Source organism: Sciurus carolinensis, chromosome 7 (assembly GCF_902686445.1).
Source record: "Sciurus carolinensis chromosome 7, mSciCar1.2, whole genome shotgun sequence".
Taxonomy (NCBI): Eukaryota; Metazoa; Chordata; class Mammalia; order Rodentia; family Sciuridae; genus Sciurus; species Sciurus carolinensis.
Genome location: NC_062219.1, coordinates 120646854 through 120662490, shown reverse-complemented (window position 1 = coordinate 120662490; position 15637 = coordinate 120646854). Strand labels below are relative to the sequence as shown.

At 59.8% G+C, this 15637-nt stretch overlaps 1 protein-coding gene across 9 annotated transcripts in view; it reads right to left on the bottom strand.

Annotated features, from left to right (window-relative positions):
• The window catches only part of Grm4 (glutamate metabotropic receptor 4), a 105983-nt gene that overhangs the window by 28881 nt on the left and 61465 nt on the right, over positions 1-15637 (bottom strand). For all 9 annotated transcript variants that reach the window (XM_047558491.1, XM_047558492.1, XM_047558494.1 and 6 more), the window contains 2 exons: positions 4401-4536; positions 1493-1647 (listed from right to left, as the gene is read on the bottom strand). In XM_047558491.1, coding sequence (XP_047414447.1) covers positions 1493-1647; positions 4401-4536 — 291 coding nt within the window. The remainder of the gene's footprint in view (positions 1-1492; positions 1648-4400; positions 4537-15637) is intronic.

Genomic DNA, 15637 nt, shown 5'->3' with positions numbered 1-15637 from the left:
TTCAGGTCCAGAATGTCCCCATTGGGGTCAGGTGCAGTCTTCTCATGCTCTGCTAGACCCACAGCTCTGCTCCAGCCCAAGCAGGCTGCTGGTGGTGAGTGGTGCCCTCTCCCCGCTCCCGGATGCCTGTGCCACACTGACTCCTGTGCACAGGTGGCTGAACTGCTTGAGACAGGCTGGAGTTCAATGGCACCCAATCAAGAGCTGAGCACCCTGTCCATGGAAAGGTTCAAACGGAAGCTCCCGACTATCAGAGCTACGGCAGAAATACCCCTGAGGGATGGTGAAGTTTGGCCTGCAGCAGGGCTGCTCTGCCTCTGCGCTGGGACCCTTTGGGTCAGGTTGTGGGGGACTGTCCTGTGCACTGTAGGATTGTTGAACAGCATCCCTGGTTCGACCCACTAGATGCCAGTAGCATTGCCCCCTAATCGTGACAACCAAAAATTTCTCCAGACATTGCCAAATGTCTCCTGGAGGGCAAAATCACCCCCAGATGAGAACCACTGTTCTAAAAGCTTCTCTAATGTCCCAGATAGAAAAGGTACTTCAGCAAGTCCTGTGTTCAAATACCAGCTCTGCCACTCACTGCCAAAGGCATTAATCTCCCTGAGCATCACTCTATCCCCCCAGTAAAGTGGGTAAGAGGGCATCACGGGGCTTCTGGGAAGACTCCATGTGATGCCTGGAAGGGTTCCGGCATTTATAGGCACCAGTAAGTCAGGGCTGTTGTCATTTTGTGCTTATTAAGGTTTGGGTTGAGAGGGGTGGTGTGGAAACTTCCGTTGCCTGTGTATGCGCTGCCTCAGGGTGAAGAGAGGACACTGCTACATGACCTTGAGTTTGTCCTCTTCGCAGGCCTCAGTCTCTTGGAAAGTTTGACGGAGAGCCAGATGCGTGCTCCATCATCGCTGGGTTCTACTGAACAGAGGGGGCAGCAAAGGAGGAAGCCAGGAGCCCGCCTCCCCCATGGCGAGAGCGCAAGGTCCCTGCCAAATCAGGCCATTAATGGAAGCTTCACACCTAGCCCCCTGCAAGGCTCCACCCAGAGCAGTTTGTCCCTGCCCAAGGCTGTCGGGCCTGCCAGACTGAGGCAGGCTCTGGAGGCACCCTCTCCCACAGCCTGCTGCAGCTCCCCACCCTGCTGGCACAGGACTCTCCCAGATGGGAGAAGGGGTGGAATTCTATGGGGGGAAGGAGAACCCTTCGGAGAGGAGCCTCCTGTGCGTGCCACACGCCTCCCACACCCAGAAGTATCTGAGAGAAGAAGAAGAAAGGTCCTAAATCTGCAATTGAATTCTCTGTGCTGAGTGTGGCCTAAGAGGCGTCCCAGCCCAGCACCTTGTACACAGGAGGCTGTGGGCCAAGGAGGAGGAAAGAAAAGATGTGGGAAGACATAAGACAAAAGACGGGAAGGACGTAGAGGAGGGACAGGAGGTACGGTCTGGGGTGACGGGACGGCTGGCGGGCTCAGTGTGGTGGCCTGCATGCCTACCTCGCACGGACATCCTCTTGGGGAGGATGGTGACGGCCCCCTCAGCCACCTCCTCCAGGTGCAGCACAGGTGCGATCTTGGAGCCCCAGCTGTCAGAGCCCATCCAGAAGAAGTGGCCCGTCTGGTTGGCCTTCCGAGCCGCCTCCAGCACACGCCTGCGGAGCACACGCCAGCCCAGCCCACCCATGTCTGGCCACACAACTGCCCCACCCATGGCCACAGCCCACACCGTGCCCTCCCACAGCCCATGCTGTCCCCCAGGCTATGCCCTGCCCATGACCCCCTGAACCTTGTGCCTGTACCCACAGGCCCACGAACCCCCCAACCCTGTCCCACACCTGACTCCCCAGGTCCACACCTGCCCCACACCTGATTCATTTCCAGAACTATGCCTGCCAGTCCCTGTCCCCACATACTCATGCCTTCCTGGCAGGATGCCACCCCGTGTCCCTTAGCGTATCCTCACATCATACCCATCGTCACCCAGGCACCCTGCCTCCACACCCTTATCACCCCGCTGCACACGGTGCCCCCTGCCGGCAGTGCCCTCTCCATCCACTACCTTTCGTGCCCAAACTCCAGGTCCTTCAAAGAGGGCTCCCCTCACCCTGCCCAGATAGATGTGGGGAGGGCCACCAGGTGCTCGCCCCCACCCCTGGTCGTCATCGACAATGGTTTTAAACCAGGGACTGAGCCTAGCACAGGACCAAGGAGCCCACAGGTAGTCCACGAGGGCTTACTGAGTGCAGGGATTGAGTGGCCCCTGCTAAGACATCTGGGAGGAGAAAAATAGGGAGGAGGGGGCAGAATGCCCCTAAGCCAGCTCCCCCACCAGAGGGTCTGAAGCAGAGAGGAGGCAAGTAACTATCTCTGCCCTTCCCACTGGGGAGGATCAGGCACAAACTCCGGGGATTGGGTTGGTGCTGGATCTGTGCCAGCTAAGCAGAAGCCCCAGGGGCTTCCAGAAATTCCTGCACCTGGGCTGGCCTTGTGGCCCATCCTCCCCCATCCTCTCCCTACTTCAGACACTTCCGGTCCCTCACCAGGCAGCCCCCAGCCCAGGCTGCCCACAGCCTGTTAATACCACCTGCATCTGGTCAGCCCATGTGACCAGAGCTCCCAGCCATCGTCCCTGCAAAGCCACCTGGGTTTATTTTTACTTCTGTTTGCTTCTGGAAATGCATGTGGATTTCCAGAAATGACCCTCCTCCCACCACACCGCCCACAGCCAGCTCTGGAGCCAATCTAAGTCCCTTTGGGTCCCTCCCTTAGGGGCCTCTTCTCTAGGACAAAGAACCTGAGCCTCCATCCTCCCCTCCCAGTGTGAGGGTCTATCTGAGCTGAAGCAGGAAGCCTGGAGCAGGGTGCACAGCTGGGGGGTACCGGAAGTGAGTAGTGACTGGCTTTGGGGGATGGTGGCAGCAGGGAACAGGGACCCATGGTTCAGAAGGGCCCCCCTAGGGGCTGGGGATATAGCTCAGTTGGTAAAGTGCTTGCCTTATATGCCCAAGGCCCTGAGTTCAATCCCCCGCACCACAAAAAAAAAAAAAAAAAAAAAAAAAGAAACAGAAGGGACCCCCTACTGCAGGAAAGGCTGTGAGCATCAGTAACATCCAGAGCCAGAAGTTAGGGGACCTGTTTGCCTTAAGGAGCTGCCTCTGTGAAACTCAGAGGATGTCAGAATGGGGCTCTGAGGACATTCCCCACCTTCCCTGCCTGAGACACCCCAACAGAATAGTCCTTTTGGCTTTTGAGGCCTCAGTGATCTTCCAGAACTCCCTCCTCTATCCAGCCTTCCCGGGACCTGGAAATTGTCCTCAGGGGGTTTCTGTGTTGTTGCAACTCAGGAGTCCAAGTGAGAAAGAAAAAGGTCCAGGGCCGGGGATGTGGCTCAGTGGTCGAGTGTTTGCTAGCAGGCAGCAGGCCCTGGGTTCCAGCCCCAGCACTGCCAAAAAGTAGGGGGCGGCGGTTCCCAGGTTAGGAATGGGAGGGAGCTGCAGACCAGGCTGCCTTCCAGGGCAGTGACTGCAGAGACTGAAGGGCCAGGGGGCTCACCCTCCTCTCTGAAGGCAGGGGCCTGCCTCCCTCACCACTTCCTGGCTAGCTGTGTCTCCCCACCCCAAACAGGGAATTTCTGGGGTCTGACCCAGTGTGACCTGATCCCCAGTCTCAGGGAAGAGGGATTAAAGGAAAATCAGGAGGAAGGGAAGAAGGTTAGGAGGGGCAGCCAGTGTCATCTACTAAGGCCACCCCCTACCCAGGGGAGAACCTGCAGAGAGGGACCAGTCAAGGGTCTCTGTCCTGGATACCTGGGCACCCACAGCCCCCCTGCTCCCAGTCTGCAGATGCAGAGACTGAGGCCCATGGAGAGGACCATCCTGCCCACAGTGATTATGTGCCCAAGCCAGTCCTAGAACCCTGGCCCAGACTCTTCCCTGTCCTGAGCTCCAAGGAAACAAGGGAGGGACTGTGAGGTGGCCAGTGTGTACTGGGCACTTCCTTCATGCCATTTATGCACAGTCCTGCATCCTGCTCTCCAGCACTCTCAGGCAGACATCATTAGGTCACATTTTTAGCAGCAAAGTGGCCCAGAGAGGTTAAGAGGTTAAAGTCACATGGGGTCACCCAGCTACTAGGTAGGATGAGAACCTAGGTAGTCTGGCCCCAAGCCCATAGCCTCTGACCCCCCACTAAAGCACTCTGCTTGCCATCCCTGGAAGGCAGAAAACGGGTAGGGAGGGAAGCGTGGCCCATTAGCAGTAGCTTGGGCCCCCACCCAAAAGCTCTGCCCACTCCCACCTCTGTGACCCCCGGTGGGGTCAGGCTTGCCTAGGAAGGCTCAATGGATCAGACCGCAGCTCGCCCCTGCCTGGCTCCCAGTGCTCACCCCACTGCCGCCTGCACTCACCTGATGTCATCTTCGTTGGCAAAGATGATGACGCCTCTGGCGTTGGAGGTCTCCAGGAGCCGCCGGATGATCTTGTCAAACTCTCCAGACTTGGGCTCCCGCGGTATCTTCACTGACTGGGCAATGCACACACCCCCTGCAGGACAGTCTGCAATCAGCTGGGGTGGGAGGGGGAGCCCGAGTCTCCCCACTGTCCCCTCCACACACGCAAACCAGGAGATGGCCGAGGGTGCCCAAGGTCCCCAGCCTGACTCCCAGCCCCCAGGTCCCAGTCTCTGGACCCCCACCGGGCAGATATCGGCTCCACTCCCCAGCTGGTGATCCGGGATGTGTCACTTAAGTACTCTGCCTCAGTTTCCCCACCCAGCAGTTAGAAGCACGTGCAAGAGCCAGACTGCCTGGGTTCAAATCTCAACTCTGGCCAGGCACAGTGGCCACCCCTGTAACCCCAGTCACTCGGGAGGCTGAGACAAGAGGATCGCAAATTTGAGGCCAGTCTCAGCCACTTAGTGAGACCCTGTCTCAAATAAAAATAATAAAAAGGACTGGGGATGTAGCTCAGTGGTAAAGTGACCCTCAGTTCAATCCCCAGTACCAAGAAAAGAAAAATCCCCACTCTGTACTTCCTGCTGTGGGACATCAGCTGTGTGATGTACTCAAGACACATCACTTATAAAGTGAAGATAATAAGATTATTTACTTCACTGGATCGTTATAAAATAAATGAGCTAATACATGTAAATACAGAGGGAGAGCTTGGCAGATGTTGGTTATTATTACTGGAACCACCTCAGAAGGAGGTTTTAGAGGACCATCTGAGAATGAGAGCCACCTGCGCCCCCAGTGCCCCACATGCACATCCACACACCTCACGGGCTCCCGTCCTGAGGCCCTGCCCGTCCACAGGCTGGAGCCCATCCTGTCTCACCAGAGTCCACACCAGGTGGTTCCCAGCCTCAGACGAGACTCAAGTGTGGCCGAGGGTGGGTGTCACGCATATTTAAATCCCACCTGACCCCCTGGTACAAAAGCATTTGTGGACACCATGTGTCACGCTGCCTCTGACAGGTGAGGAGATCTGGAGTCAGAGAAGGGCTGAACGGTACCCTCCCCTACTGGGTCCAGGGGTGGGTACCTCTGAGAATAAGACTGAGACCTGATGGTGTGGTCAGGACTGTCACTGTACACAGGATGCACTCTTCCCTCCTCTGGGTCCCTCTCAAACCAGGTTGGTTCCAGGCGCAGCCAATGCTCCAACCACCCACCTCGGCTGGGTCCCAGCTACCACCCCAGCCCCCACTCAGCCTCCCCCTGAGCCCTCAGCGCAGGCTCCATGCCCCCCACCCCAGGCATCTCTGTGCAGGTGGCTGGGCTGTGAGGCTCACAGAGGGGACACCAACTTCCACCAGCCCCACAAGGAAAGTGGCACCCAGCTCCACTCATGGAGGGACTCCACTGTGACAGGGAGGTGGCACCAAGGAAGGCAACCACACCAAGCTGAGCCTTAGGAGGGAGGAAGCAGCCAGGTGGGGCACTCCAGGGAGAGCCCTAGGGGGCGCTGTTCTGTGCCACGCCCTGTTGGATCCCAGGCCACACATGCCCTCGCGCTCTCTCTCTCCCTATCCCTCTCTCTCTCTCTCTCTCTCACACACACACACACACACACACACACACGCGCGCGCGCGCACATGCACACCCTGGGTCTCTCCTAGACACCCCAAAAAGTCCAGAACACCAGAGAGGAGCATGGTCGGCAGGAGGTCCTGGGCAGGGGAGAAGGAGCCAGGTCCTAGGGCAGGTCTGCAGCCCCTCGGTCCCGGCCACAGGAAGCAGGGGAGTGGCCTGCTGCCCGTGGCCCTGGCCATGTGCTGACGGCGGCAGCCCCACTCTGGGCTCCCAGCTAACCCCTCCATATGGTTTCTTTCCAGTTAGAAAGTGGGCCAACTGCGACATCGCTCCCCCCATCTGGGGAGACAGATGGACAACAGGAAGAGGCTGGACTAGAGGGGCGGGAGAGGGAGGCCGGCCACCTGGCTCCAGGAGGGAGGAGGTGCCGAGGGGAGGGAGGCAGGGATGGGAGTTAATTGCTCTCAAACAGGGAGAAACTGTCAGGTTAAGTCGTTTCTGGGCGACGCGTCTCTCAGAGGAGCCTTGTGCTGGTCCCACTTGGCCCCTCTGGGCACGTGGCGCGTGCTTCGTTTTGCTCACGAGAGGGTTAGCTGACCACAGCCAGGCAAGGAGGGCGTGCGTGGGTCCCCAAGTGCTGAGACGTGGGGTCTGAAGAGGGTCCCCTGTTCTCGAAGCTATGCGAGGGGTCCTGGAGGGCGGGGGCGTCGGCGCAGAGCTCGGGACGCCATGCTCGCTGGTGGAGCCTTTGATGCAGGGTGGACGTGGGTCTGCAGACTGTACCTGGATTCAGGGATCTGAAGCCGGAGCCACACCCACATCCCAGTTTACAGGCACACGGAGGTTGAGAGACCTCCCCAAGGTCATGAAGACGGGCAGAGCCAGGGTTGGAACTCAGGCTATCTGGCCCCAGGGTCCCCTTTCAGCCTGTCCTGTGGGGAAGGGACAGGGTGCAGGGTCAAGGGAACCCATGGGGCCTGGAGCATGGGCACCCAGATGGGTGTCACTGCCCCCAGGATAAACCCTTGCCCCTCTGCCCAATGTCAGCATGGCTGCTCAGGCGAGTGGGGACCAAGGGATGGCTCACCAGGGACAATCCTGGGGGATACAAGCTCCTGGTGTGGCACAGTCTCTGCCTCCACTGCTCCTGTGGTCCCCTGCCACCAGAGAGGACTGGGGTGGCCCCCGAGGGACAGCATTGACTTGGCAGCCACCACATGCCTGGCACCACTCTGAGTCAGTCTCAAGGAGTCCTCACCCACTCCCACGGGCAGGTGCTGATGTCCCCAACTTACAGATGTGGAAACTGAGGTTTGGAGGGGCCAAACAGCCTGACCAAGGTCATGCTGCCAGTAAGCAAGACGGTGATCCCTGTCCGAGTCCAGAGCCTCCCTGATCAGGCAGACGGGCCCCAGCTCCTGCAACCCCTCCCCACTGCTGGAAAGTCCCCCGCCCCAGACAGCCCCTCAGCTGTGAAAATCCCTCCACCGCGTCCACAACAACCAAAGGGCAGCACTCCCAGGCCAGGCCTCTTCCACAGCCTCTGCTGTGTAGGTGGTGTGTGCACACGCCTGGGCACGCACGGGCACCACTGCGCACACCAGCGCCTGCCAACACGCGTGATCGTGACCACACACAGCCCACACGGCTGCAGGCCACAAGCCACACACCAGCCCCCAGTGCTCCTGCGCCCAGGAGTGTCGCCATTGGAACCACGCGACACTCCCTGGGATGCCCCCTCCAAAGCCGGCCCCCACCCCCACTCGCCCACCAGGCTCCCACAATGCAGCAGGAACCCAGGAGTCCAGCCGCAGCAAAACCAGCAGGTCAAAACCCACCGAGCCCTGGGGAACCATCCTCTACCAACTTAGCACAGGCACCGAACCATGGGGGTGCAGGAGTCTGGACTGGATCCCTGTGGACCCTAAGGCCCTCCTGGTCCCCCTTGGGGAGCCCCTAGCACCTATCCCCCGCCCCTGCCAAGCTTGTTGCCAGGACCCTGGCCATTTGGCCCCCTGACCAGAACCCACCTGCCATATGCCAGCTGCCAGCCCTGCCATCCCAGCCAAGCCATGGCCTCTGCCTGCTGGGCCAGAGGCAGGAAGCCACAGCCACCTGCCAAGGACAGCTGAGCACGTGAAGGCTATGGATCTCGATGACCCTTCTGCCAAGCTGGATGGAGAGCTAAGAGACGAGGCCAGAGAGGTATTCTACCTTACCCGGGGGCACACAGCAGCTGGGCAGAGCCTACCTCCAGAGGAGGCGCTGAGCACTGCCCAGGAGATTTAGGTCCAGGCCGTGGGAGCTGCCTGCTCTCCAGCTCCACCCCATGGACCCGGAGCCTGCCCGCCCCAACACCTCCCCCTTCTCCCTGAGCCGTTGACTGGTCCTTGGTCCCATCCCTCAGCTGGACATCTGATCAAGGAGTGTCTGTCAGAGCACTTTGGAGGGTCTTGTGGTGATATCTCACGTGTGCTGCGAGCCCGCCAGCCCCCCATCCCCATTCAGTCCCAGGGAGACTCTGGCAGGTGGCATGGGACACACACAAGGACACTCACTGCCACATTCTCCAGGCCTGTGAAGGGAATGGAAACTACCTAAATGTTCAACGACAGAAGGGACAAACAGGCACGTCCCCCAGCGGGATGTCAGGTGGCTGAGATGACTAAAGCGGCTCCGTGCGGCAGCCTGACCAGCCTCCAAAACATAAAATGGACCGAACACGCCCATTGCAGCTTGACCTGCCCCACTTATGTGAAATCTGAAGGCCGCGTCTCATAGTCATCATTTCTGGGGACACAGGCGTGTCTACAAATGAGGAAAGCTGCCTGAAGGCAGGCGACTGGTCACAGCGCCCCCGGCGCTCTCCCCAGCGCTCAGACATTGCTCGGCATACAGTGGGTGCTCATAAATGCTTGTTGAATGGCTACACAAAGACACGATGGGAAGCCACCGCTTCAGAACCACGGTGACCTCAAGGCAGGAAAGGAAAGGAAGAGAACTGAGCAGGGCTCCTGGGGGGCTTCCACTCAGCCCCCGATGTTTCCCTTCCTTTTGAAAATACTCAGACCTGGGCCCTGACCGGCCTGGGCAGAATCTTTGTTTCTTTTTAATATTTTTTTAGTTGTAGATGGGCACCACACCTCCATCTTGTTTATGGATTTTTATGCGGCGCTGAGATGGAACCCCGGCCTCGCCCGTGCTAGGCAAGCGCCCCACCGCCGAGCCCCCGCCCCAGCCCCCATCTCTTGATTTTACAACGCTGGGGCTGGATCCCAGGCCTCGGGCGTGTGAGGCCAGTGCTCTAACCCTGAGCCACACTCCCAAGGAAACTTAGAAACAGGTGACCGCAAGGGCACCCGGGTCCTTGAGCAGTACTGCCTGATGGGGGCTCCCGGGGTGCCCCATCACCCGTTCATCCAGGGAAGGGACCCCACGGTCACTTTGGCAGAGGGGCACCTACAGTGCACCTTCCTCCAGGTCTGCCTGGACTGTCCCCACTCCCAGCCATCTGGCTCCTGAAATCCTATCTTCCCTGAGGATGGCTCTTGCCTGGTCACCCTCCCCTGCCCAGAGCGGGAGCCCCTGGCTCTGGACCCAGCTCCTGGCGCCGCCCTGACACTAACATGATACAGACAATCCGCTAGTGAAGCCTGCTTCGGTTTCCTCTCGCATTTTTGTGGTCTCTGCACCCTTTCCATCTGTGGTCAGGTGACCCTTCCCGGTGTTCTCCAGTCCCACTGACCTGTCTGCGTCAGTGTCTGCCTCCAGTCACATCCCCAAGGACACAGCTGGGTCTGCATATCCATTTATTCTTTCATTCTTCCTTTTTTTTTTCCTTTCAAAAAGTGCTCTGCTCTGTTCCTGGCATAGTCAGTCCTTAAGAAACGATAGTGAGTAAGAGCCTTCTTCAGGAGCTCATGGTCGGGGAAGCAAGACCAGAAGGGAGAGCGATGCCACCATTACCCTCCCCTCATTGAGCCAGCAAGTGTTCACTGAGCATCTATTACATGCCTGGCACAGTGCTGGACACTGGGACACAGCCGAGAGGATAGACCCTCTGCTCCTACCAGCAAACACCCCAGGGTGCGCCTGAAGGGTAAATACCCCCGAACAGGAGCAGAGCAGGAAAGAAGCTTCGTGGTGCGCAGGAGGCTGCAGGCTGCACCTGTCTACCAGGATTTCTCCCACAGGACAGGGAGGCTGGGACTGGGTCACATGATTGAAGGGGCAGGGGCTGCACCTGAACTCAGCCCTGACTTTTCTGTAGGAGCTCCTGCCTTGTCAGGACCAAGGAATTGGAAACAGTTTTGCGACTTCTTAATCCCATCTTCAAGGGAAGACTGCTAAAGTGAATTCATTTTTCCCTTCTCCACTACTTGGGATTATCCGTGCCTGGGGCTTCTCCCTCAAGCACTCAGTGTGACTGTCCTGCACACAGGTCCATCTCCCCTCCAGCCTGAAGCAGGCAGGACCCTCTGAGCCCCCACTCTGCCTGGGTCCCACCCTCTCTTGCTCCAGTCCCAGGGATCGCACTCTGACCCCCAGCCTGCTTGCTCAGTCCCAGGTGACATCTTGGACACTGGACTCCAGACAAGGAAGGACAGAAATCCTGCAGGGTACCGATCTATTTCCCAGCACTCTCTGCCTCCAACTGCAAGGTGCAGTAGAGCCTGGACCCAGGCAGCCCAGCCAGCTGGCCCTGGAGGCCTGCAGAGAGGCATCTCGCCCCTCACGATCTTTAAAATCCTTTCGAATTTAAAAATGGAGGCTGAGACAAGAGGATGGAGAGTTCAAAGCCAGCCTCAGCAACTTATCGAGGCCCTAAGCAACTGGGGCCCTAAGCAGCTGGGGAAGACCCTGTCTCTAAATAAACTATAATAAAAGGCTGCAGATGTGGCTCAGTGGTTAATCCCCAGGACCAAAAAATAAAAATAAATTTAAAAAGTAAAAGTGGAGAAAAATAATGAAAAGACAAACCCCAAGAAAGCAGCGGGGGAAAGCTACATTATGGCAAACCCTGAGGGTGGCTGGAAGTGGGAGTGGGAGACCCTTGGCGGAGAGGGGTCCCCAGGCTCCCCAGGGTTCCTGCAGAGATGAGGGACTCTGGGTGCCACCCCCTTCCCTCCTACCCTTAAAGCCAAGCCCTGGCCAACCCCTTCCTCAAACCAGCTCTCAGAACAGGGACCACATCAGCCTCTCGGCAGGCCCATGGCTGAGAAGGCACTGCTGGGGTTTGCGGCTGGGGCGAGCCTTGCCCTAAACAGATGGCTGTGACGACGGGCCCCAGGCAGCCGGGCAGTGGGTCCCCACAGGGTGGGGAGGACACCCAGGCCCTGACCAAAGCCCCTTCTCCGAGGCTGGGGGCGTTCACAGGAAGGGTGGTCCCAGCTGTAGCTGGGTCCGAGTCTGTGTAGAGCTCAAGGCCGTCAAGAGGGTGCGAGGCTTGGTTTCCATCCCCCCAGTGGGCTCCTGCCCCCGCCCCACTCTCCACTCTGACCCCTCTCTGAGTCCCCACCTGTCTCACACACACGGGTACTGGGCACTCATCAGTGCCTGGCGTCTACTTGGCATGGGGCTCCCGGTCACAACCATAACCCACGTGCGGTGCTGCCCTCCTGGGTCCTTGTGAGCTGGGCCACAGGCGGGGGTGGTCACGCACACGCGGGTCTTCCTCAGGCCTGCCTTCTGTTGGGAGTCACTTTTCCCACCCGGATCAAGCCCTTGCGATGAGTGCTCAGAAAGTAGGCTTGCAGAGGGAGGACCGTGAAGACCAGGGCGAGCAGGCCATGCAAGCTGGCCCGTCCCACAGGACCAGCCTCGGGACAGCCGACCAGCAGAGAAGGGCATGAGGTAGAATGGTCACCTCCCTGCTGTTGGTGACTCCAGCCCACGGCAGACAGTGGGTCCTCTGGAGAGAGATTGAGCAGGTACCAGGAAGACCCAGGTGCTGAGGGACAATGAGAGGGGTCAGTCACCCCAGTTTCCTACCTGGAGGATCCTGATGCAGCCCTGTGGGTTTAGTATAAATATCACAAAACGTGAATATTGTACTTCTGTCCAGTTCCCCTGGCCCATTCAGCCTGAGGCAAGGGGAGAAAAGCCAGACCCACTGCTGGATGACTTTGGATAAGTTACTTGGCCTCTCTGAATGTCAGGCCTCCCATCCGAAAAGCAGGGAAGGACTTAAACTCCACCTGGTGGGGAAGGTGTGAAGGTCAAAGATGAGCTTGTGAGGGCCTGGGTCTGCCCACGAGGCAACGGCCTCTGGGAAACAGGTCAGGCCCAGCAGGAGCTGGGAGGACAGGGACCTCGTGGCTCGGCTGGGTCAGGGGCCCGGGCAGCTGAGGTCCACGGCTCTGGAGACCAGCAGCTCTGGGCTCAACCACGCACTGTCCTGGAAACAGGGTGCTGGGCATGACCCGGGCCACAGCCCAGAGGCCCAGGGGCTGTCAGGGCAGTGCACACCTCCTCCTGTTCAGCACCCGGCCCAGCCCACGTGCACGTGTGTGCACACACACACACACACACACACACACACAGCAACACCTCACAGGATCGCTGCACAGCACCACAGCGGCACGCAGTCTGTCACAAACCCTGGGACACAATCCCCATGCCGCCCACCACAGCCATCCCGACACGCACACCAGTGGCCCCGCACACAGGGCCACACGCCGACGCTGACACAGTCACACCTCACAATCCCTCGGCCCCCGAGCTCACACGGCAACCACACAGCCCACAGCCACAGACCCCACACACCCACACAGACACACGCCTTGCACACACAACAGGGGCGCAGACAGCCTACCCGCCACACCCGTGCCCCGCCATGACTCCAGCGGCGACCCAGCCACACACGGCACAGGGTCACGCACGCCACACAGCAGCCCACTCCTGCCACCGGCCTCCTGGGGTCCCCCATGCTCGCCCCGTGTGCACAGAGCACCCCTCAGCCCAAGCCCCCCGGGGACGCCCCCTGCTCCTGACTTCCCCTCACACGCAGGCCCCATGCTCCCCCAGCCAGCAGGCCGGCGGAACCTGGGGTCACACCCCCTCTTGGAGCCTAGGGACCTCCGCCCTTTGCTGGGCAGGGTTCCAGGCTGACAGGAGGGGCCAGGCCTGGCCGCTGCGGACACCAACCAAGACCCTGCACTGAGAAGTCCTCACCTTCCCTCTGACCCTCCCTCTGCCCCAGGCCCAGTCCTGTCCACGTAGTAAGAACGAGGCTGGATCTGGGGGTGCTGGGGGGGACAAGGAGGGGACACAGGTAACAGAGAGGTGGCTGGGTGTGACACCAGAGGTGGAGTTCACACAGTCGGGCCCCAGGCCCCTTCTCCGCTGCTTCCTGAGCCCAGTGGCCGGCCTCCATGACACTCTTCCAAACCACAGGGCGAAGGGGAAGGCAAGCTGGCCCTGGGGACTCTCTTGGGGGTTTCAGGAAGATATAGGCCCTGGGGCGCTCGCCAGGGCAGCAGCGGGGGCCCAGCGCCTCAGCGAGGCCTGTCGTCCCCTTGCCGGGAGGCTGCCAGGCCACGCGGGCGGCTTTGTTCGGAGTTGCATTATTCATGGCGCTAGACTCTGAGCAGAGGGAAATTTGCTGAGTGATCGACCTAATATCTTAACACAAACCCATTTAGGCAAAACACCTTTGAAGTGAGAAAGGCAGAAAAAAATAGAAAAGGGACGTGGAGGGAAGTGTTTGGAGGCGCTGGTGGCAGGAGGGGACGGAGGGCCAGGCACAGGAAGATGCCGGGTCCAGGCGCACTCCCACCCCAGGCCCAGCCCAGCCAGTCCCTGGCCTCGGCGGCCACACTCAGCTGGCAGAGGGAGCCCACCCACTTCTCAGGCTCCCTTCAGAGAAGGAAGGGACTTGCCTGAGACCCACCCAGGCCCAGGCAGCCGAGGTGGGGCTGGGTGGGCAGGGTCTCAGCCTGAACCCGGCTCCGCCCCGCCTCGGCCATGCTCAGGAAGCCACTTCGGAACAGAACCCCGCTCTCTTCCCCGTGACACACCTGGCCGCGAGGTCACCCGTGGGCTTCCGGTCCCCTTCCTGGTCTCCTGCAGCCTCACCCCTGCCATGACAGGACTGCTTTCTCCAACCCAGCTGGAACTTCCCCACCCTCAGGTCCCTCTGCCAGAAAAGCCTCAGTCCAACCCCACCTGCCTAGGATTGTGATTTCTCCCCCGCCTGCAAAACAGCCCAGCTCCTCCCCACAGTCAGGATGCTCAGCTGCCCACTGGGCTCGCTTCACATCCCTCGGCTCCCCTCTGAGGGCACCTGCCATCCTCCACCCATGCTGTGGTCAGTTCCATAACTCACCTGCTTCAGGCTGGAGGCAGGTGGCCAGGGTTCAAACCCCAGCTCTGCCTCTTCTTTGCTGTGTGACTGTGGACAGGTTGCTTAACCACTCTGGATCTTGTCTCCTCATAAGAGAGTGTGACAATGAATCAATACACACAAGACGTTTAGACCAGTTCCTGCCATGTGAGTACTTAGGAAGTGCTTGCTCTTATCACATTATTGTACGTGCCCTCCATCAGCCCATGAGCCCTTTAAAGGGGACACTGTGTCCTTCTCATTTCCAACTCCCCAGGTTCCAGCAGAGTGCCGGGCACACAGGAGATGCTCGGTCAGTGTTAGCTGAGCTGATCCTGAACTCTAGCCACGTTGTCCGTCTGTCCCTTCACCCAGACACCTTGGAGAAGGGCCAGGCTGGGCTGGTGGTGGAGACCTCGTGTGGGGGCGGGGCCGGGGAAGATGACCCCTGGCCAGCTCGTCCCAGCAGGAGCGCAGGCTCAGGCGGGTGGGGAGGAGCTGAGGTTAGGGGCCAGCAGCTAGGCCTGTGGTCTGGCCAGATAGGAGCGTGTGGCTGCAGCCAGGATGAAATATCTAGGAGCTGACATCCCCAGGAAGTGGCGACTGACAGCAGAAGGACAGGCAGGCCAGGCAGGTCTCCCCGCCACTCCCAACCCGTCCCCCTGCGGCAGTGGGTGACAAGCCCTCTGACCCTCTCCCACGCCCGCCCGCCCAGAGGGAAGGGTGGCGAAGAGCAGCAGCCGGGGCCTGGGTGGAGCCCTGACCCCCGTGTAACGGGGTGAACCCTTCGCCCCACTAACACCAGCTTCCTCGGTCCGACCATGGCGCTGCCCACCCACGCCGGCGATGGAGGATGGAGCCACCAGGATGGAGCAGGGTCCTCCAACCCACTTGGGTGGCGGATGGTGACCAGGGTGACATCCGTCTGCAGGCAGGAAAGCAGAAGAAGCTGCCCAGGGACCAGGGGAGACCCTCTGGAGACCCTGGGCTGCCTGGGACTCAGGTTAGTAGAGCTTATGGACCAAGGTCAGGGGCTCAGGCCCAGGCATGGGCATTGAGCTGGAGGAATGCCCACCCCTCCCCCAAAGCTCAGGGCTCCCACAGCCTTGTTGGGAACAAGCTTGAGACCCAAAGCTTGGCCAGTCCTGGGAGCAGGGACACGGAGACTGGGCAGGGAGCAGGGACGCCAGGCCTCAGTCCTGGGGCAGCCGGGGTGGGCCTCAGGAGGGCATCCCAGAGTGGGGCCGAGGTGGGGGCGGGGCCCCTTCCTGACCACACAGCTGGGGAG